Source organism: Gopherus evgoodei, chromosome 1 (genome assembly GCF_007399415.2).
Source record: "Gopherus evgoodei ecotype Sinaloan lineage chromosome 1, rGopEvg1_v1.p, whole genome shotgun sequence".
Taxonomy (NCBI): Eukaryota; Metazoa; Chordata; order Testudines; family Testudinidae; genus Gopherus; species Gopherus evgoodei.
In genome coordinates this window covers 275,189,288-275,213,048 of record NC_044322.1, presented here as the reverse complement: position 1 = coordinate 275,213,048, position 23,761 = coordinate 275,189,288, and the positions used below count along the sequence as shown (strand labels likewise).

The 23,761-nt window shown below is 39.5% G+C and overlaps 1 protein-coding gene across 12 annotated transcripts in view; it reads left to right on the top strand.

Moving 5' to 3' along the window:
* Nucleotides 1-23,761, top strand: part of ATF7IP (activating transcription factor 7 interacting protein) — a 172,152-nt gene that overhangs the window by 113,503 nt on the left and 34,888 nt on the right. For 10 of the 12 annotated variants that reach the window (XM_030548102.1, XM_030548076.1, XM_030548066.1 and 7 more), the window contains 7 exons: nucleotides 1,305-1,442; nucleotides 3,327-3,392; nucleotides 4,592-4,665; nucleotides 5,586-5,674; nucleotides 6,444-7,079; nucleotides 9,895-9,962; nucleotides 11,417-16,761. In XM_030548102.1, coding sequence (XP_030403962.1) covers nucleotides 1,305-1,442; nucleotides 3,327-3,392; nucleotides 4,592-4,665; nucleotides 5,586-5,674; nucleotides 6,444-7,079; nucleotides 9,895-9,962; nucleotides 11,417-12,958 — 2,613 coding nt within the window. In that variant the 3' untranslated portion in view covers nucleotides 12,959-16,761. Of the gene's footprint in view, nucleotides 1-1,304; nucleotides 1,443-3,326; nucleotides 3,393-4,591; nucleotides 4,666-5,585; nucleotides 5,675-6,443; nucleotides 7,080-9,894; nucleotides 9,963-11,416; nucleotides 16,762-23,761 lie in introns of those variants that run through there. The other 2 variants (XM_030548115.1, XM_030548108.1) reach the window with 1 other exon arrangement.

Sequence of the window (23,761 nt, the reverse complement as noted above, 5' to 3'; positions counted from 1 at the left end):
AGTAAGTGCCAAAGTATAGCTTGCACAGGACAGATGCCAATCCATAAAGGAACTTGTCACTCAGGTCCAGCTGAGCCCACACACATCACATCTGTCATAGATCATCATACTAGATCACATGGCTTCCCATAACTGTATGATACTCTTTGTGAGACTTCGCTTTGGTTACTCCAAGCTTGGCCTTGGACAGTTTGTGCTGAACAGACACAGTATGGACAAACTTGTCTCACTCCCCCTCAGACTGCAAGCTTCTTTAGCCTGGTGGGAGAAAAGGGAGCAAGTGTGTGTGGAGGGGGGCCTCTTCATTTCTCCGCCCCACCCCTCCCCCCCATGACTTCAATCATGGGTGTCTCATTGTTAGGGTGGGGCACCTATCTAAAATTCTATACAGTATAAGGGATGTGGACTCCCCCAGAGTTCAGAATGCATAGGAGCCTCCTAAACAGCATGCAGTCTGCGAGACCTGTAAGAGATTCCTACGAACCCTCCATGTTCTGGTGATGTCAGACATGACGACAGTGTTCTACATCAACAACCTCCCTGTGTATAGAAGCTGTCAATCTTTGGAACTGGTGTATTCACCACCAGATCATGTGATATATATGATTCATGGTAGAGAAGAAACTGGAGAGGTGGTTGGTCTACCCCTTATGCCCTCAGTTTGGAGTATGTGGAGAAGGGTGCAGGCATGGACCAATGGACACTGCTCGCAAAAATTTTCCAGTTTCAGGTGCATGGGTCCATGTGCACGCACAATGAAAGACAGATAAAGGCCACACATCTCATTCTAGTTGCTGTACAACTTCTCTTTCCACAGATGGGAGCATAGGTCAGTTGTGCTGGAGGAAAACTGTGTCTGAAAGAAATGTTAGGTTTGTTCTTTCCACTGAATTTCTTAAATTCCAGTTCTAAAATGTCAGGATCTGTGGTGACAGAAATAAGGTCAGGGAAAAGTCCATTTACACAAAACTTTACCACAGTGCCTTTCACACTATTATTAAGGATCTTATAAAAACTGCTTTGGTAGGATTATACATGTTTATCATGCTATAGGGCGATGGACTTGTTCAGCAACTGGCAGAGGGTCCATCTATATCTATTAAAACTCAAGATGAGGAATTTTTTTTCTAACTCTGCATCAACAAAAATACTTAAATATCATGGTACTGATGATCAGATTGTTATTTGATTGACAGAATGATAGCATCAATCTTTGTATGTGACAAGATGCTGAATGTGTGCTGTGCATAAAGACATTGCCAGCCTCCTGAGTATTGGTAATGTATGTTTGCATATTTTTCTAGGTTGTCCAAAGGTTGTTAGAGGAGAAACTCAGTGCCCTGCAGTGTGCTGTATTTGACAAGACTTTGGCAGATCTGAAAACACGAGTAGAGAAGATAGAATGTAGCAAGAGGCATAAAACTGTGCTTACTGAACTACAGGTACTTATGTGTTTTACATGGTGCAGTATGGCATTGTTTAAAAACTAGCTTTGAAACTAGCAATAGGCCCTATCTGGCTGTTACTAATGGAAGCCAATTGATTTCTTAAACAAAAACAAAAATCCATTATTTTTGCTGTTGGCGAAGGTGGAGCACTCCTGGAAGCAAGTCACTGGTCAGATAGTATGAGCAAGAATTGGTTTATTTTCTTCGTACTATACCTTTATTCATTAGTAAATCACTTTTCTACTCTGCACTGCCACTTTTACAGACATTCTTCAAATAAATGATCTGCATGGAAATCTGTCTCATTTGTGGTCTCGTAGAGTAGAAATGAACCCATTTTAAAAAAAGAAGGGTGGGAGAGACCCTGCTGTTGGAAGAATATTTAAATGAAGAACCACCACTAGACATGAGTTCATGTCCAGTTCCCAGGCAGACTGAAGAATTCTGCTGTGATAGGGATATGAATCCTTCCTGTGTTAAACAAAGGTGTGGAGTTGCTGTGGGGTTTTTTTTTGTTGTTTTTTTTTGAGCTGCCTCAGTCTTCTTGCAGGAAAATGTGGAATCTTCCAAACCTGGGGCTGCTGAATACATGTTGAATCAGTCTGTACAAGGCTCATGTCAAGAATGCTAATGATCTATTGACATAAGCCTTGCACAGACTGATTGATCTATGGTACCTAGGGCATTTTCAGTATACCCATCAACACAGTATTGAGACACCAACCTATGTAATATAGCTGTCAAATAAACTGAAAATGCATGTGACCTGTGCATTTTTTTGATGTTAATCATACTTATATTTTAAGTTCATAAGAGCAAGGACAATCTCTTTGTGTGTTTGTAAAAAGCCTAGCACAATAGGAATCTAATCCCTGGCCCGTAGGTGCTTCTGCAGCACATATAATTAATATATGTCATACAGATTGCAGCCTTTCTTGTTACCTTGTAAAAATATGTAAAAGGTGGGGAGTTTGAGCCAGGTTTTTGAGGTCAGAGTTTCCCAAATCATTGTCTGTGAATCTCTGTCTATGGAGAGCCAGCAGGTCTCATGGGGATGGCTCCTTGCTTCCAGTTCTTCATACAGATGTTTCATTGCAAAGAAGAACCTGAGTGTCTATAAAAGATACTGGAAATGAGGCAGAGGCAGCATAGCTGCCTATACAAAGGTCTGTTCGTTTGTAGGAGGAGAGGCGCGTAAACTAGTGCCACCAGAAGTAGCCAGCTATGGAAGCTGACATCTGGAAAGGATCAGGATCTGCCAATGGATGAAGGAAAGCAGAGGGAATGGGCTCTAGGCAGTATGTCCAGAGTAGGAATAAGAGATGTCCGGAAAGTACTCCGGAAGATAAAAGAACCTGGCATCTGGACAGTATATGCAGGGGGAAAGAAGGATCAGGTGGCAAAGAAACTCAGGTAGGGGATAAGTGATAGAGGGCAAAATAGATAGGAAAGGGAGATGAAGTGAAGAGCAGAAAAAGTATGATTAATTTTTTCCCAAATGATGATTCATGAGACATTAAAATAGTTATAAATATTTTTCCTAATATTACTTTTCCACATAAGTAGTTGCTTTTGGTGCTGCAGGGATATTGCCTGATCACCACTGGGAAGGGAGCGTGGCATGTGTAATTTCTAGAGGGAAAGATGGTCCAGACTATCTCTTTAAAACGTTTGAGACTCCCTCCCTCTCTTGCACACATGCTCTCACACACACTTGCTTCCCTTGCTGTACAGTATTAGTTGCAGGTTGTGCCATGTTACCTGGGAAAGACTATTTTCTCTAAAATTGCATTTAATTTATCTCAGTGTGTATCTTTAATTAGTCTAACTTTTTTTTAAATGTTTTTTTGTGGTTCTCTTCCCCCCCTCTGCCACCAGGCTAAAATTGCTAGATTGACAAAACGTTTTGGAGCAGCCAAGGAGGATCTGAAGAAAAAACAGGAAGTAAGGACTGAAATTGTAGATTCTTTTGTTAGTTTTTGTTTAAAACTAATCTGAGTAATAACCTATGGAAATACACATTTCAGTATGAAAAGAACGCTATAGAAATACAGTTAAATAGTTTCCCCTGTTAAGGAGAAAATTTCTACCCTCTTCTAATTGCAGAAAGTGCAAGAGCGTGTTGCCTTAGTTAGTTTGGTCTGATGCTGGGTGGGAGACAAATAATGTCAGAAGTGTCGGTTAGCAGGTGGTAATGTTAGAGACTACAATAAGCCTAGTGTTTCCATCTTTTCATTCAGTGAAAATCAGAATCAAGTCCTTGAATTTAAAGCCTCTTTACACACTCTGGCAGCATAAAGGTGCATTGAAATAGGTGTGAGAACTGGTCTACAGGGTGTGGCAATGTGCACTAGAGGGGTTTAAATTATAACGAGTTTAACATGCACAAAGGAACTTTTTAGTATCCACCAGCAGTATCTATGTAGGACAGTTAGTGCGCAACATAGTGGTGCACTTTAAAATTCACAGCCTTCTAGTGTGCATTACCACACTGCATACACAAGTCCTAAGTGTAATTTAGAGCAGTGTAAAGGGGCCTTGTAAATGAGAATGCAGTTTGAAGTTCATACATAAAAATTAAGGAATTAAATGCAGTTCCCTCAAATTGTAGGACAGGCTCGCCTTCAGAGGCTCTGGATCCAGCCTTTCTCTTTAACTTGGAACAGAGTTTAAAGGACTCTGGAGGGAGCCATGCCCACTTTCCTCCGCAGGACAGATAGATGGCCATGATACAAGGCTTTGGTGGGGAAAGCAAGTGAGTAGATCCAGACAAATATCTCCTTTCTCGTCACATTTTGGGGAAAAAATTAAAGAAATTAGGAGTAAATAGGGAAGAATTATTTCCTTGAGTCCAGAGAATGTATTTGTAATAAGTTACCAAGGAAAAAGATGGAAACTAAAAGTCCGAATGAGTTCAAGAGACCTTGATTTCCCCCTACTGAACAGTTTGAAGCTGGGATTAAGATATGCCAAATAAGAGGGGACAGTATGCTTTATTGAATGAGCTCGTAGGGCTCCTAAAACATCTCAGGTTCTTATGTCTTGAGTCTGTGGCAGTAGAAAGTGCACGTTGGACAAAAAATGAAAAAAATACAGAGTTTAATATAAAGCAATAGATTTCAAGTTGATTTATTTCTTTGTAGAATCCACCAAACCCACCTCTGTCTCCAGGGAAAGCAGTGAGTGATACAGGCAGCATCAGCAACCTAACCTATCGGTGAGGACTGAGGAAAGCAGTTGTGTCTCATTTAAAGTTTACTAGAGTAGGAATTTGTCATTTTAATACTGAGTTGTATTTAGAACAAGCCCAGTAAGAGATCTTGCAGCATATGATTGAGTGCAGGGGACAGCAACCTTTCAGAAGTGCTGTGCCCGAGTCTTCCTTCATTCACTCTAATTTATGGTTTCGCGTGCCAGTAATACATTTTAACATTCTTAGAAGGTCTCTTTCTATAAGTCTATAATATATAACTAAACTATTGTCGTATGTAAAGTAAATAAGGTTTTAAAAATGTTTAAAAAGCTTCATTTAAAATTAAATAAAATACAGAGCCCCCCAGACCAGTGGCCAGGACCCAGGCAGTGTGATTGCCACTGAAAATTAGCTCACATGCCGCCTTTGGCACTTGTGCCATAGGTTGCCTACCCCTGAGTTTGTGCTAGTTTAATATTCTTGTATTTTACCCATTTATAATGCCCTTTCATTTCCTCCTTTGCTGTTCAGCTGTGAATGCATTCCCATTCTTTTCATGTCACAAAAATCATATATTTACTACAGGAAATGTGCACTTAGTTAAGGTAATGCCGAATATTGAGTAGCTAGTAGTAATAGATTTTTTTTTAAAGGAGTTAAAATTACCTTTTAAAAAAAATAGATATTTTTATTGGGAAAGGTAGATTGTGTAAAATTGCACTAGTAATGAGTCAAGTTTGGCAGTACTGTGGCAGAGATGACACAATGGATTAATTTTACAGGAAAAAAGTATTTGGTAATAGGTGGATATTGAAAATGACATAAGTATAAATAGTTTAAATAATTTTTTTTAAACTACTGCTTTCTCTAGACTCCTGTACTGCTTGTTGGTACACCTCAGAAGCACTCGCTGGGAGATGCTAACATAAACCTTTATTCCATAGAAATGCCAGCACAGTGAGACAGATGCTGGAGTCCAAGAGAAACACAGGAGAGAGCACATCAGCACCTTTTCAGCCCCCCATGAATGCAGGTAAGAAGCTTCGCCTGGTCTTCAGAAACGCACTTTACAATTTTGTTTAAACAATACTGCATTCCTGAAAATTGTGAAGATCAAGCCTTTTCTACAGAATCATCTTCTACTAACAAGTGTTGGCCAGATTAACTACATACGTACTATATAGACAGTTGCTTAACTTTTGACCCTGATCCAGCAGTTTTGTTGCACGTAGGCAGATCCCAGTCCCTTTGACCTCAGTGGGACTGTATGTGGCTGCAGGGGTGCCTGTGCATAGCAAGTTACAGAACTGGGGCCTTGGTCTCTTATAATTGTGCCTTTGTAATTTCTCAATAACAGGTTATAGTATTATTTCCATAAGCTGAGTTTTTACAATTCTTACTGCATTTTATCTTTACAGTATTTTAACTGATGGATAAAAGTTGCCTGCTAACACTTTCTTGAAATTATGAGTTCAAGATTATAACATTTCTCTGCATCAATCATGTATGTGTGTAATTTTGATACTAAGAAAATACCATCTATTTATTGCTTCAGAGTAGGGGTTATATCTTCCTATATATTTGTACAGCACCTAACACAATGGGGATCATATACTTGTTGGAGTTTTGGGCATGATTGTAATATAAAGTATAAATAATATTTTTTAAAAGTTACAAACTGTCTGGCTTCCCTAGTGAAATTATTACTCTAATATTGTGATTTTCCATTTTTATGCTGTTATACTGATGTGAAATTGCTCACTTGGTACATAAACTTAAAAATGTTTCTGTCCTTTCTGTAGTATCTGCTCCCAGTCTTGCTGCTCCTCAGACAGTGGTCAGTGGACAGCCCAAACCTCAGACTCCTGTGACCTCCAGCTCCTTGACGACATCAGTTCTCCCTACAGCCAACACAGCTACAGTAGTTGGCACCACACAGATGCCCAGTAGCAACACTCAGCCCATGTCTGTCTCACTGCAGTCTTTGCCAGTAATTTTGCATGTTCCGGTTGCAGTATCCTCCCAGCCTCAGCTCCTGCAAGGCCACGCAGGGACTTTGGTCACCAACCAGCAGTCAGGCAATGTTGAATTTATATCTGTGCAAAGCCCATCTACTGTTGGTAGCCTTGCCAAAACTCCAGTGTCTCTGGCATCTTCTAACCCAGCTAAACCAAATAACAGCCCTTCTGTGCCCAGCCCTGGTATTCAGAGGAACTCTCCGGCCAGTGCTGGGCCGATAGGGACAACACTGGCAGTACAGGCTGTTTCTACAGCACATCCTGTTGCCCAAGCCACAAGGACTACTTTGACCACAGTGGCTACTTCAGGACTGTATAATCCTACCAGCAATCGGGGTCCCATACAGATGAAGATCCCACTCTCTGCATTCAGTAGTCCAGCTCCCACTGAACCAAGCACCATCACAGCACCTCGAGTTGGTAAGCTATGCTTGAATATTAATTTTTGGAGTGGAAGAGAGAATATACGTGCAAGAGGAACATGAAGCTTTTAAACAGGCTAGAAGTGGAGTTTATTCATACAGGAATTTTATTTCCTAAGAATGATTTACTGAGACAACACCTCTAGATCTGTCAAAACTGCTTAGACCAAAAAAGTGTTTAATTTTAAGTGTCTGTTGGATATTTCTGAATTTCTTCTAACAATAAATGACACAAGCATTTTTGCCTGCTAAAGTTTTCTTTGTTTAGAATTGGGTTTAAACCGCTTGATGCCAGAAACTCCCAGTCTACTATTAGTTGTTATGTACTTATCTTTAATACAGCCTTCCAAAATGACTGCATTATCACAGGGGTTCTCAAACTTTTTTTTCTAGGCTTGCCCTTTGAAAATATTTCAGGCTGTGATGAACCTCTACCCCAAACGTGTTAACAAATTACAATACATACCCATAGGAGCATACTCATGCCATTGCCACCCTTACTTCTGCACTGCTGCTGTCAGCAGCGCTGCCTTCAGAGCTGGGTGACTGGAGAGCAGCGGCTGCTGTACTCCACTCCCACTCCTGCTTCCCCTCTCCTTAGCAATATTTTTTTTGTGATCTTGTGACCCCCTATAATAGCCTTGCAACCCGCTTTTGGGTTGGGATCCCCAGTTTGAGAAACAGTACTTTACAGAGTAAAGGCACATTACAAGGAAAGTAAATACTATATCAGTGGCATTATAATATTGTGGCACGCCTTTCACAGTACAGCAGAATAAACATAAAAAACCAAATAAACAAAATGAACAAATGAGTGCTAAACTAGTATCAAAGCAAAATGTATCAATTTTGTTAAAGCAGAGCCTGCAAGCGCAATGAATGTTTAAAAATGATACCACAGTAAGCAATTGAAGTGCTTTCCTACCATCTTCAGCCATTTGGTAATGCTGCTGCTGCTTCTCTGCATTTCTAGATTCAGTTGCCATATGTCAGATGGAGCAGTCGTGAGTATTTTTGGGACTAGTCTTCAGTGTTTCAGACAGAACGGGTATTCCAGAGACCAGAGAAGCAGTACTGCATATTCATAGATTCTAAGGCCAGAAGGGATTACTGTGTTTGTGTATGAACCCTCCTGTATAACACAGGCCATAGAACTTCCCCAGAATAATTCCCATTTGAACTAGAAAGTTTCATTTAGCACAGCATCCAATGTTGATTTAGAAATTGCCAGTGATGGAGAATCTACCACAACCCTTGGTGATTTGTTCCAGTGGCTAATTGCCCTCACTGTTAAAAATTTGTGCCACATTTCCAGTCTGAATTTGTCTAGTTTCAGCTTCCAGTCATTGATTGGATCTTGTTATACCTTTATCTGCTTGACTGAACAGCTCATTATCAAATATTTGCTCCCCATATAGGTACAGTCAAACCTCGCAATAATGTGCCCAGCCATAAAATGAAATCGTATATAACGCGATCATAAGTTGGCTCCCCTTTAAGGCCTAATACCAGTGGTCCCCAACGCCATGGCGCCCGCCAGGACATTGATGTGCGCCATCTAGTGCCCAGCAAGGGAGAGAAGCTGCGGCCCTGCGCCTGCCGGGGACAGAGAACTTCGAGGCTGTGGGCGCCGGTGCTCACTGCCCCGGCAGACGCGGGGCCGCGGCTTCTCTCCGGCTTGGAGAGAAGCCGCGGCCCTGCGCCTGCCATGGACAGAGAGCACTGGCGCCCGCAGCCCTCGATTTCTCTGTTCTCAGCAGGTGCAGGGCCGCGGCTTCTCTCCTGTGATGGGCACTAGGCGGTGCACATCAATGCACCGTGTTGGGGACCAATGACTTAAACTGATCAGCTTGAAACCCCGCTATACCGTGACCCTGCATTTATTGCGATGGAATTTTTTGGACCCCAACATCACATTATAGCAGGATTTCACTTTACTTGATGTAGCCATCTATTTGATAGCTAAAGCCATATATAAAAAAAAATTATACCACTTCATGGTAAGGTAAAATACAAGCAGAGCTTGGCACCAGAACAGGTTTTATTTCACTTTCTTGTCTGAAATTACATATTAAAACTGCTTTCTCATCAAGCTGGCACTTGTTTATATCATATTCAGCTTTTAGCTCAGAACCCATAACTAACTGTAGTCTTGCTTTGCTTAGCACTTTGGAGTAGGAGTTCTCCCACTCCTACAAGCAAGGAGCACTGGGAGTTTGCATTGTGTGTCAGGAATATATTCCCCAACCCCTTTAACATGTATAAAATGGAGCCGCAGGATCTCCCTACTAAAGATGCAGTGTCTGTTGAGAGAGCAGTCCTGTCAAACTAAATGATTCTGTGCACAGTCATTGTTTCTGTGTTCAGAGTCAGTTTGCACTCAAAAATGTAAATACATATCTTTGTTTTTACTTTATAACCTGTCAGTGTAAATACAGAATAAAGAAGGATTTGGGGGATTTTTGTTGTAGAGATTGTTAATGAGGTGTTCTAAATGTATTTTTGGAACACCTCATTAACAAAGAGACTTCTGAGAGAGAAAATGTGTAGCCTTATTATTGGACTGGAAAGTACCTGTGATTTTATATCTGCCATCCCATCTACATTTTGTAAACCACTTTGAGATCTACAGCTGAAAAATGCTTTTACAGGGTAGAGCACAATTACTATGGATTAGTTTGTGTCAGGAATTTAGTGTTGCTGGGTATAAAGCTTTTAATTTTAAATCATAACATTTCCACGAAGTATATTTTTATCATTGTATGTGTGACAATGATTAGATATTGCAAATGAACAATTTCTTGACCCCTCAGAGAGCCAGACAAACAGACCACCAACTGATGCTTCAACAAATAAGAGACCAACTGAGAGCACAGCACAGGTAGGTTGTGGTTTATGCTTCTGTGTAACATTCTGAAGTTATAATCCACAGGAGCATAGATCTTCACCTGTCTCTCTCATCCTGCAACCAAACACCTTAAATTCCTTGTTTCCTTCCTTTCTGGTTTTCCTTTCTAGCATTCAAATTCATGTTTGTTTGTTTTTTCTTCTTCTGACCCATAGTGTTACTGGAAACATGAGCTCTTGGTAATATTTGCAAAGATTCCCAGTATAATTAGGACCAACAACTTTGTGTAAATAAATGAGTTAATTCAAAGAACACTAAAACATGTTTGATACAAAGGAACACAACCCAGGTTTGTCTACAGCTTCTGAACTTTATTTGAAAGCTGCAAACCTGTGAAATTACTGCAAACTTCTCCTTGCCACACTATGTCAGAGGACTGTCAGATGGGAATAAATTAATTGACTATCTAATATTTCAGCTTTGTGTACCACGCCACAAAATCCCTCTTGTAGAAATACCCACCAGACGATAAGAAGAATCTGCAGTTCTCCCAGCGCCTCATGTCTAGGGACCTCTTTTGAACTTGCATTGAAGTGAAATGGGGAAATTATATCATTTAAAAATTACTAGTAGTTGGTTTTCTGCATATTGTATTTTAAAATTAAATCCCCTCCCACTAATAATGGTATTAATGAGAAATAATTCCATTAAACTCAGTAGAGCTTAACTAGTATATAAACTGAGAGGGGAGAATCAGGACAATAACTTCTATTGTGTGACGTTCCCCTATTTAATGGTATTTCAAGATAATGTTCAGTCTGTAGGGCAGGAGGAAAATCTTCTGAGCTGGTGTCGTCCCCTCCCCTGCCAACATAATAGCAGTAGTGATTTGGCATAGATGACAAATATTTTAGAATGACCAATCACTGCCATGTGTAAATGATGTATTGACATTGAGTATCTAAAAATGGTAGCTTGGTTCTTAATTTTTCTTAGATACCTGTGGATTATAGCTACAAAAATGTAATTCATACTTGATATCTTTATATATTTAATCTCTGAAATACAGAAAAATTTGACAGATTTATGGATTCAAATCTCAGTTGTTGATGTCAGAGTAAGATATATATTGGAGAATATTTGATGTTTGGCAAAATCTGAAACTCAGCAAAGATTTTGCAGAAAACAACCCCAGTTGGTGGTGGTGGTGGTCCATCTAAGTGGTGGGTGTGTAGCACGAAAGGAAAAATGCGTTATGCTGTCCGGTTTTCACCTTTTTGTTACATTATATGTTTCTAGGGCTGCTTTCAATGAAATTAATTAAAGCATGTGTAATGCCATGGTTACTAATCTAAAACTTTTAAAAAATTTGGCTAGAGAGGTATGCTATTAAGACATGCCATGTCATTTTAAAAAAATCCAGTTAATGCCACCTGCTCTTTGTTATGTAAAATCCAAAATATTATGTATTACTCCGCACTTCACAGCTCTCAGAACAAAAAGTAGTTCGCAGTGTGCCGTATACCTGTGGCATATTTGATGGTACAACTTTGATCAATTGTTTCGAAAACCAGTTGAAACAGGAAGAGACTTCATCAGACAGTAAAGAACCAGTAGAAGCAGCACAGATGAATTTTAACTTCCCTGAAGATGTCCTGTTTGGCTTGGAGGAGGAGGAAGAGGATGCTAAGAGCATCAAAAACACCCACAAGCAGACTGGCTGGGCTGCTAATCTACTAAAGCAGTGGCTGGCTAAAAATGGCAAGGATCCTAGCTTTGAATTGGTGCCAGTAACTGAACTCAATGATATTTTAAGAGAGTTTTATTACACAATAAGGAACCATGATGGAAATACCTACAGTGTGGCAAGTTATAAGTCCATGCGTGCTGGCTTGAACCGGCATCTCAAAATGCTACCCTATAATCGTCAGATTTGCCTAATGAAGGACAAAGAGTTTGCCAGTGCTAACATGGTGTTTGTGAGTGTGTTGAAGATGCTGCGCATGCAGGGGAAGGATGAAACTCACCACCACCCTCCCATAGCAGCTGAGGACTTACATAAGATTAAGCTGTCTGGTGTGCTGGGGTTACATAGTCCTCTGGCACTAGTCAACAAGGTATGGTTTGATTTGCAATTACATTTTTCCAAACGAGGGAGGGAACTCTTAAGAGACTTGGCTCCAGATGCCTTTGTTGTTGAGAAGGACAAGAATGGGCGACGATATGCTATGTTTAGATATCCTGGCAAAGGGAGAAATGCAGAAGACCCCCATAAAATGGGTAAAATGTACGATATGCCAGGAGACCCAAACTGTCCTGTTTTTTCCTTGGAGCTTTATTTGTCTAAGTTGCCACCTGAACCTCCTGCCTTTTACTTGCATCCGTTAAAACTAACGACAGAGCAGATGGGAGAGCAGCCTGTCTGGTACAAACGGGAACCTATGGGAGTGAACTACTTGGGTACAATGATGCCCAGGATAAGTGTGGCAGCCAGGCTGTCCAAACGATATACCAATCACTCTCTCAGAACTACTACCATCCAGTTACTATGTGAAGCAGGACTGGGGCCCAGAGAGATCATGGCAGTGACAGGCCATCACTCTGAGTCTGCTATTAGACATTACTGGGGAGCTGCAAAAATTCACTACAGGGCCTGGTCGGATATAATGGAGAGTAACACTCCCAATTATCTCTATAACACTATTCCAAATGAAGTGGTAAAAGAACCAGTATCTGATGCTTCCACTTCTTCCATAAAACATGTCATTTTAGAACAAAGCAAAATGCCTTTACTTCCTAAGAAATCTGTTGTACCTGCCAGCAACCATGTGACACCCAGCACTAATGTGACTTTAATCCCTGGGAGACACGTGGCTCTGAGTTCTAAAAGTCATGTGATGTTGAAACATAGCTCTTCCAAGGTGCCTCTTCTGAAGGACATAACCAGTGTGACTACCAGTGCTCTTCAAGGATGCTGTAGTGAACCTGTGTTTATAAACTGTGTGATAAAACAAGAACCAATGACTTGACACATCTATAAAAGGAATCAGTTGAGATTCATTGCTAAGGTAGAAAAAGGAAAACTTCTCCTGTTGATTGAATTTATTTTGTACTTGGGGCATTAAGGAAATTTCTTACTGCTTAGTTCAGCAAGAAGTATCCTGCCTGTGCCCCCTGAAGTGAGCTGTGAACAGAAATTTTGAAAGAGCAAGGCTTGGAGTCTGCATGACCTTTTACAGCAGCTGGGACTAAAGTTGGTCAAGCACAGTCTTTAAATAATGCCATCTTCAGTAAGTGTTGCTTTATATCTTACACTTATGGAGAGGGTGTGTTTATTGTTACACCATCTTGTGCCTGCTGGCTATGATGTAGCCTTTTACAAAGAGGAGAATACTGATAATTAAGAGGAGTGGGCACAAATACACTACAGGTATTTATACATGCACTATCACACAAGCAGTTATTTGATCACCTTCTTTCTTTTTCTGTCCAAATTGACTTCATCCTTATTAGGACAAGGATTGGGATTATTCTGGTTTTAGCACACTTCTAAATTGACTGTCATATATTTGTCCTGATCTGGAGAGTTTGAGATTTATTTCTTATTTTACACTTCTACAGGTCTCCTCCTTCCCCTTGCATAGTTCTAGGTAAAGGAAAAGTTCTTAAACATTCTCGTCCCCAAAGGCACTTCATGATAACTGATATCAAAATGCACAGCCTTCTACTGATACACGGATCAGGAGGGAAAAAAAATCTTATAGCAACTGCAAAGGAAATAGAACAGCCCCATGAAATGCATATACAAATACAGCTGACATGCTGTTTGTTTGCGTGTGTGCGCGTCTTAACTATTTGTATATCTCTCCTGTACTGGATTTCCATCACATTTCACATTATCCCTGGAAGGATGTCTCCTGCACTTAACAGGAGTCGTGAACATTTGACTCTGTTTCCTCCCCTTTCCACAACTGACCGTAGCATTTGGTCAGCATATGCAAATTAAGATAAAATTATTAACCTACATGTTCAGTGCAGTATAATCTTCCATCAGATTCCTTCACCAAGAGGAAGTGTGCCAGGAAATTTTGTTCTCTCCCAACCTATCTTAGAAATTACTTAGTTCGCCCTATGGACTTACCATTAGTCACTGCCTGATTGCGGCAAGTTAATCCTATCATTGCATTTCACAAAAAAGGGGTTTCTTACAGGCTACAAATTTAGCACCTGCCAGTGAATGTGTTAGAAATAAGTTATAAATGCTGCTTCAGCAGTGAAGAAGAGTAGGAATTGAAAGGAGTAGGAGGAGTTAATTTTAAATGAGCCATCCTAGAGAACTTAACCCAATGACTTTAGTACCTCTCACTGCCCTTTCCATTAATTTTCTTATAAGGACATTGGCAAAGTAAAGATCGTGTTTGAATTTTTTTACCTATTGTAACGTAATACCTAAGATTATGATCAATGAAAGATAAGAAAAAATATTTTTTACTTTGTGTATTTGGCAGATTTTTTGTGTTTAGTCAATCAGTTGCACATGTGTTAGTGTTCAATAGGGGAGAGAGGATAAGATATTTAAATGTGAAAAATTGATTGTAAAACCACAAAAAATAGCAGACACACTTAGGAAGAAAGGAAAATGTAGTATTTAAAACTATCTCTATTTTTTCTTAAACTAAAATTCAAATTGACTTTATCCCTTGGGGGAGGAGTGTGTGCATGCGCACTTAGCTTAAGCCCCCGAAGAACTTCTCTGTCCTGATCTAAACTACTAATGAAGTGCTTACACAGAGTAATGAAGGATACTATAAATAAACCCTAAGTTAGATAGTAACTTCACCATTATTAACTCCTAACTCACAAAAGGACTTTCTTGCTGGAAAGACTTTCAAGTATCTAATGGGTTCTCTAGATGTCTCGAACAGAAGACTTAGGTACTAGAAACCTCTTGAGTTCTAATCCTGAATCTGACAGTGACTCCCTTTGTGGCCTTGGGCAAGTTGTTTAAACTCCCTGCCTCTGTTTCCCGGTCTGTAAAATGAGTCCATAAAGCTCCATTTCCTCATGAGGCATGTTAAGGATTAATTAGTTTGAAAAGTGCTTTAAAGATTAGAAATACTATTTAAATTTTAAGTATTATGTTCCTTTGTTTTTTCCACTTGCCTTTTTTCATGATGGTCCTGTCTCTTTTGCGGATTGTCAGAATATAGTTGTTTTAAATGACTGCTGTCCAACTGTCTGCCTTCCATTTAGCACGTTGTATTTATGACTTTAGTGGGTGGTTTTCAACCTATTTACCATTGTGTGCTGCATAGGCAGCTCTCCCTCTTATGTGAGCCATATCCACACATATATGTACTACCTGCATGGCTCTGAGGATGTCACATGTACCACAGCTGTATACTGGTTGGGCCACAGGTTGAGAACCACTACATTAGTGACTCCCGTAGAAACACAGTAGACCCAGTATTATAATTTTACTGTAGGATGAAGCAATTCAAGCGGGGGTGCAAAGGAGAACAATTGTTTCTAATATCTAGAAAGAGGGAAAACTAAAAATTAAGGGACAACCTGAACTCTCATAATATAGGGAAACCATGCAGTAGGCTACCCCAAGGCATAGGAATACTAAAGAATTTGAGTAAATTAAGGTCCTAAATAAGGGATTCATAAAAAAAATTTAAAAATCACGGTTCTGTTGGACTAGCAAGCTGAATTGCTTCTTCTAAAAGCGCTTTGTCCAAGTTTACACAAGAATGAAAATATATGTGTAGCACTTTCCAGACTACCCTTTATATAAGGGGGAAAAAAATTTCTCATCCTTATAATCTCAGGTAGTTCTGTGCTGTGACTTATCTATAGTTACAGAACAACTGTTTACTTTCAACTTGAACAATATCCAACAGAAACAGTGCTATTGACCAAAAAAAAAAAATCTTCCCTTTTGTCCCCTTTGCTGCTTATTGTGGTCATACTTACCTACATGCCCTGTTCTGGTCTTACTGCATTTTGTGTGACTTACTGTAAAGGCATGCTGCAAGGCTAATGGTTTCACTCGTTGGTACAATAAAAGTACATTTTAATTGGACGTCTATTGCAACCACTCCTGTGGGGAGGATTTTTGAATAGCTTTTAATTGGCCAATTTCTAAAACTCAGTTTGTGTTTTTTTCCCATTTACTATTCATGCCATATTTTCAACATTAATTTGACTCCTGTTAGTTTGAAACTGTTGATTGCAGTATGACTAGATTTTTATCTTTTCCTGTGTGGGAAAAATTTCAGAAGTGGAAAATGCTGTTTCTGGTTGGAACAGGAGTAAGTATCTTGTTTGAAAGTGGGTTATTGCTAAAAAAAATTGGTATAAATTTTAATTTATTTCAAACCTTTCTTAGCTGAAACAGCCACTCTACCCCATTAGAAATTAAATGGGTACCACCAAAGTTCTGTTTTTCTTTCTAAAAAGCTGAGATAGAGGAGCAGGATGATAGCTCATGATATGTAATAGGATATATAGAACATTTTATTTCTGTTGATAGTTCAGATATGATCATGGTGAGGAATAAGCAAAATTGTGTTTTATATGAGAGCTATTTGGTTTCCGTTCAGTTCTTTGTGATATGTGTCCACATCACAGAAGTGATCAACATTTATGCTAATTGGCCTCCTTATTGTCAGTGTCAGCAGAGAGATGAAGGAAAAGGACATGAAGACTGAACCTACCTATTCCCCTTCTATATAGTTCACAAAAGACAAGACGGAGATAACTGTTTTCAAGTACATAAAAGGTTGTTGCAAGGAGGAGGGAGAAAATTGTTTTTCTTAACCTCTGAGGCTAGGACAAGAAGCAATGAGCTTAAATTGCAGCAAGGGAGGTTTAGGTTGGACATTAGGAAAAGCTTCCTAACTATCAGGGTGGTTAAGCACTGGGATAATTTGCTTAGGGAGGTTGTGGAATCTCCACCATTGGAGATTTTTAAGAGCAGGTTAGACAAACGCCTGTCAGGAATGCTCTAGATCAGCGTTCCTCAAATGTGGCTACCAGAGTTTTTTCTTGCAGTCGCAGCTGCCTGGGTGGTGGTTTTTTGGGTTTTTTTTTTGGGGGGGGGAGAGGGAGCGGGGGAAGCAAAGCAGCAGCCCCTGCCCCATGGTCGCCCCCTGCCTCCTTCTGGAGTCACAAACACTGTAGGAGCAGGCAACCAATGAGTTCCCTACCTTGCTGGGGGCAGTGGGGCTTGGGCTTGGGCTTTGGCTTCATCCCTGGGGTGGTGGACAGCAGACTCTGTCCCCCAACTACAGGCTCTGTCCCTGGGCTCACCCCTTCATGTCACCACTGGCCCCTGGCCCCACCCATGCAGCAGAACCCCAGGCTCCAGTCCGAAACTCACCCCTGCCTTCCCACCCTGATCCCTGCTGCATCCTCTCACCCAGTCCCCTGTTGCCCCTGGCCATCCTGCCTCCTTACTCACCTCCCCATCCAGGGTTTAATTTGTCCTCTAGTTTGCCAAGGATGAGTAAGTCTGCAGTGCAAAGTGATATTAACAAATATACAAATATCACTTTTCACAATAGCAGACTTAATAGCTAGCAAGTCTTTTTTTTTAAAAAAAAAAGGAAAACATGCAAAGCACCTTATTTGTGTTTCTAGTCTGTTTGGGTCCAGTAAAGAATAGGGACAACTGCAAAAAGCGCTTTATAAATAAATTACAATGATTTGGACATGTATTTGTGCATATTTAATGGTTTTTCCTAAAGTTAATTAAGTATTTTAGGAAAAATTGTCATAGCGGCCACCAGCAAGAGTTGGTGGCTGCACTCTGAGGCCACCAAAAAATTTGTTGCATGAACCCCTGGAGATACTTAGTCCTGCCATGAGTGCAGGGGACTGAACTAGATGACCTCTTAAGGTCCCTTCCAGTCCTATGATTCTATATGGTCTCTCTCTTCCTTAGTCATGGACAAGGTACATTTGAGGGCAGCGTTTATGTGCAACTTGTACTTCCCCTACCTGTAATCTACCTGTTTATAAAAATAGAATTTCAGTCCCCAGACCTGTCAATCTGGCACTCTTATCAGTAATTAAAATTCATTTAAAACCATCTAAATATGACAAATGCATTTTAAAAGAATTTACTCCTACTCCTGTAGTTTCTGTAATTGGACTTACTCCTGAGAAGCTGAAAAGCTTCATACTAGTTGCGAAGCATGTAGCCCTTACTTGCTTGGAGCTGAGTTTTTGGAAGGGTGTCTGCCATTTTCAGGATTTAGCATCCATTTTTCAAGACAGAGTTAATTGTAAGCAGGAGCTCCCAAGCAGTGTGGGAAATGACTGTGTCCTCATTCTGATACACCCAGAAACTTCAGTTTTAAATCCCTGTTTCAAGCTGAAACCTTGGTGCTGGGAGTCATGGAGGACTTTGTCAGAAAGAATTCCCATGTTTTGTCCTTTCTGCAAATAGTGTTGGGAAATCTCTGCTGCCAGCGTGAAGAGAGAGCCATTAATTCCAGTTGCGCTTATGAAGTCAGCCCAACTCCTCACAACATACTGAGATTTTTCTTATGCTATTCACTGTTATGAAAGGAATTAATACCCACCTAATCTACAGTATGTGAGATCTAGAAAATCAGTTTTACTCATTGTATGAACTTTCTTTCTTACACACACCATCACCCCAGGTACCTTAATTGTCCAAAATGTCAGAGAGCCAGGGTTGAAATCATCCTAGTGTTACTCTGTTTTTAGTCTGTCATGTCTGTTTTACCCTGAAGAGTTGCACAGTGGTAATTAGTTCAACATAAACCGATCTACTGTTAAGCAGCAATTGATCCATGGACTTTCAGATTGCAGCTAATCGGGTTCTCCTTTTTCTATCCTTTCACCCTACCTCCCCAGGTGAAAGCATAAGGAGAGGAGAGGAAAGCTTATTGCACTTAATTTAAACGGAGGCTATAAAATATAATTTAAACTTTCTTTTGCTCTTACTATCTAGTCACTGCCCCTTTCATCATGATCCTCCCAGTGCCTCAGGACCTAGAAGTATAATTTTGAAAACGTGGCAGGCACTTAATATAAAGCTTAATATATTAAATGGTTCTAAGGAAGCAGATGCTATTTCAATTATATTTCAAATCTTTGTTATAATTTTTGAAATATTTTTATTATCCTAATTTATATACCTGATTTATACATTATATGCAATATATACTATGTATAAACACAGGGCTATGACAGAGAGAGAATATACTGCATTTTAATATATTGATGAAAGACATATATGTCCGATTATAAATGAACATTGGGTGCATTAAAATGGCTGGGTTGAAATCTTTACCTGTTCAGTGATGGGTACAATCTGTTGTTAAATCCTTGTGACAGTTAAACAGTCAGTTTCTCCTCCCTTCCCCTAATCTGGGGTGCACTTTATCCTTTCACAGAACAAATAAAATCCTTTTGAGTTCATGCCTTATCTGTGCATTTTATCTTTTCAGCTAACATGATCAATTACCCATTTCCCATTGTTCCCAACGCTCCCTGACTTGTTTAGTTATTAAGAGCTTTGTTGACAATAATAAATTCACTTTGTATGATGTTGATAAGTAAAATACACTTACAAATTTCTTCTCCCCTGTCCTGTCCTGCAATATGTGCTACACTTAATGAATGCAGAGTCTGTTGGGAAACAATGTGATCAGAGTGGACATGTCAGCTTTAAAGATTTATAAGCAGCTATTAATACGCATTTCATATTTTTGAAACATTACTGATTGAAATATTTCCTTGTTTCATGGTTTTTTCACTGAAAATAAACATGTACACATTATGTATGTAAAACAAGACACTGTTTTTTGTGTGTCTGACATTGAAGGTATATTTGTGCTGCTAAGGTTCAGTTATTTCTAATCTGTAAGGTGGAACCTTTACCTGAGACTAATTCTAAGTCCAAGACTTGGGCTTTGTCTACAGTACCACTTTTGTAAATAAAATTTTTGGCAGTGAGGGATGTGAAAAAAAACACCCGCTGTCTGATGTAAGTTTCACTGGCAGAAGTGCTCATGTGGACAGCACTTTGTTGTCAAGAGAGGCTTTCCTGCCAACATAGCTAACGCCGCTCCTTGGCGTGATTTAATTATGCCAGCAGGAGAGCTCTCTCTTGCTGGCAAAGAGCAGCTACCCAGGAGACCTTACAGCTGTGCTGCTGAAGGTCCATAGTATAGACATAGCCTTAGATTTTAAGACAGAACAGAAACTGTACTAAGTGAATTGACATCCCATCACTGTTTGAGTGGTATCCAATTCAGCAACATGCAGTGCTTCTGGATGAAGCAATCCTCCTCCAAAACCTTCCAGCTTTTTTAAGTGATGCACCTTTCCCTGAGATCTTGAATATGCTAGGAAGACTACCCCCAGTCACTAACAGCCATCTTCAACAACAAGCAAAATTTACTAGTGTTTATAAAGCTGGGTTGGAACTAGAAAATTCAGCCAAGTGTTTAAAATAACCAGGTCAACGGATTTGTGCCATTACATTAGCCACAGATAGCTTGATGCAGCTCATTTGTATCTCCTGCTTTAAACCTTGATTTAAAAAAAATGTATATTTTTCTCACCGATTGTTGGATTGGGATCTTCCCTAGTTCATGCTAGCCTATCTGTGATGCTTACCGTATTTGGGTGGGCAATGGGTTTTGAGGGAGCAAAGTAAATGTTTCACCTTACAGAAGCAATGAAGAGTAGAGATGTATGTTTGTGTGCGCACATGCATGTGTTTATTATATACCCTTTTAATTACATGACTTAAAAATGCAAAGCCAGAACAACAGAGTGAGAAATGCATGAAGTACTATCTCAGTTGGTTATTCCTTAAGATTTTGCTGTTAGAATTAGAATTGGCTGCGCTAAGGATCCAAATTTTATCCACTAATTTTTATATTTATGGGAAAATAGATGACTTAATTAAAAATCCCTATGGAATAGAGCCAATTTACAATATTTGAGTAAAGGAACGAAAGGGTATATGATAAATAGGGGTATATTAAAACTGGTTACTCTGCTGGTCCCTTTTTTTGTTCAAAATTGCTTTGTTCTTGTTTTGAAGAAAGTAATGAGCAGTTCTGAATGGGGGTGAGGGGAACATCATGGTCCCATCTCAAAGATACTACAGAAAATATCTGTTGGCAGTACTTGCACTTTGTGTACGCACCCACACAACGTTAAAATGAATATTTTAGCCATGTGAAACTCTACTTGCTTGGAGTAAAAGGCGAGTAAACTTAGCTTTTTTGTTACTGTTGTTTTCATCATCTTGGTAAGAGGGGGCAGATAGGTGTGGTGCCTGGAGTGGTAAATTTTCCTGACAGTTTTGCAAGGCTGGAATATTTAATATACTTTATAGGAAGGAAAGAGCGTAATTGCTTTGGAGGTTATACCTATTAAGTGGCCATATACATCTGATTCTGAAGTAATCTGTGGGGCTCAAATATGTTGAAAAATGCTGAACTTGTTACTTTCCAACCAATTCTTAGTGTGTGCATGTATGTTGTCAAAATTTGTAGTTTCATACCCAGATTTAAGAAGAGACAGTGCCAGGCCCCAAAACACCCTAGATAAGCAGAGTACTCCCAGTTTTAACTCCCCCCTCAAAGTTTTAAGTGTGATCTTGCTATTATATAACGCCTTGGTGCGTCTTGTATGATAGTAATGTGATGCTGCACAGTTTTGTCTGATTTAGAACACTCTGAATTTATTTTTTTTCTGTTACTATAGAAACTGTTCTCATATTAATAAAAAATGGTCTGTATTCTGTGGACCTGCCACAGATAACCTTCAGAGTCTGTATATTTACTAGGCTGGAATGTATTTTCAGTTTTGCATTTTGAGTGTTTTACATTTTTCTTTTCTTTTTTTTTTTTAATTGGTTCATTCTGTAAAGCAGGTGGCATTACATAAATAACCATGCATTGTTATTTCGATGTGATCAGCTGAACCATGGCGTTATATAATACCAAAACAGCTTTTACAATTATATATTGTGTCTGATTTATAAATAAAATAGGAGAAAATATCTGTTAACTTTCTCCAAAATGTTTTCCATGCAAAAAAAAATCAAGGTTTTACAGTGATAAAGAAAAGTCTACAGATATATTTCTGCGTTTAGCTGCAGTACCCAAAAGGTTCCGTTCTCAGAGTTCCATTCATTAGTGTACTGTTAATTGGTGTATATTGCCTTATATGCCAGCCATTACCTCTCTTTAAGCTGATTCTCAGAATTATAGCTGTCTTGATCAGACCATTAGCCTCCTTAACCATTTTTGGTCTTAAATTTCTCCTATTTCATTCCCTGTATTTTAAGATTTCTCATAGAAATGGAATTGCTGCCTGTTAAATTGTAAACTGGTATCAGCCTTGTACATGGCAGAGGTGGTCTGAAAGGCTTTCTGCTGTCCAGTGCAGATATTGTATCTTTCTCTGCAGTGTGCTTTACAGGGAGCATGAAAAACAAAATGTTTCAAGTCTGTGAAAAGTTTTAGCTGTGGAATGCAATGTGATAATTCACCCCAATGTCTCCAAACTCCAAGTAGTGAGAGGAGGAATGACTTCAGAATCAGTAAAGCACTATGTAATTATGATAAAGCATCTGAGGCTGCTTTTCATTAAGCTGTGGGACAACTGCTTGGACATGGTTACATGCTTTCAGAGAACTTTTACCCATTTTTGAACTATTAATAGTGTGCACCTAGATTTTATTGCAAATCTACATGGTGACATCCTCCCAGATGAAGGCATCTTCTTGCAGTTATGTATTATGGTGACCCTGTTTACTAGTACTATAGACTTTAACTAGTTGGTCAAAGCAAATACTTTGGTTTCAGCCATTTTACTTTCACCAAGAGTCGTTCATTGTTCATTCTTAGATTGTGTGGTAGGTATATTTCTTTGTCTTCTGTGAGAATTTGTTGTGCTGGTTATAGGAAGGCTTCACTTACATCTTCTTATTCCTACATAACCTGCCTTCAAGCACAGAAAAGTGCGTTTTCCCTGACACACACCTTCTAAGGCCTGTCTCACTAGTCAATGTGACTGCTTGTCACATTATGCAGTGCTGCAGTTCTTTCTTTTTAGAAAGAATTGCTGAGGTAGAAGTTGGGGAAGCAGATGATATGTTGTCACATATCTGAAGCTATGTGAAATTTGGAGTCTGGACCTATTGAGTTCCTATTTGTTCACATTTGAAGTTAGGATTATTTCATTACAATTACCTGTATAGATTCTTATGATAAAAGACAAACATATTTCCAGATGGCTTTCATACAGACTTAGTCACAGCCAGTGTGTCAGGTCACTTGTCAGTAAGATGGTTGCAACCAGCAGAAGACTCAGGAATGCCAAATTTAAATATAAACACCTCCTCCCCTCCACCCCCAATTCAAATACATTTTAGACATGGCTTTCATTGTGTGGTTTTCTAAACACTGCAGGAAGTAACAGATGTTCAAACTATTTTTTAAATTAGGATTTGAATTAAACCCCCAAAAGTAGAATTGCACAGTCACTGGTTTGAAGGAGATTTATACTTTGTCACCTGCTTTACTTTCCTTCCTCAGTCCTGCCCATGTCTTTCCTCTTTCATATCCCTGGACTTATCAGTAGTGTGGAAGAGCTGCTTATTGCCAATGGACATGCCAATACACTCTTCTCCCACACCCATTTTGATCTGCTTGCTACTCATGGCAAGCAAATTGAGCAGAAGAGCAGTGGTAAAGATGATTTTTACAGTGTTGTAGGTGTGCATACCACCTTACAGATATAAGAAAGCACTGGAGTCTTGATTAACT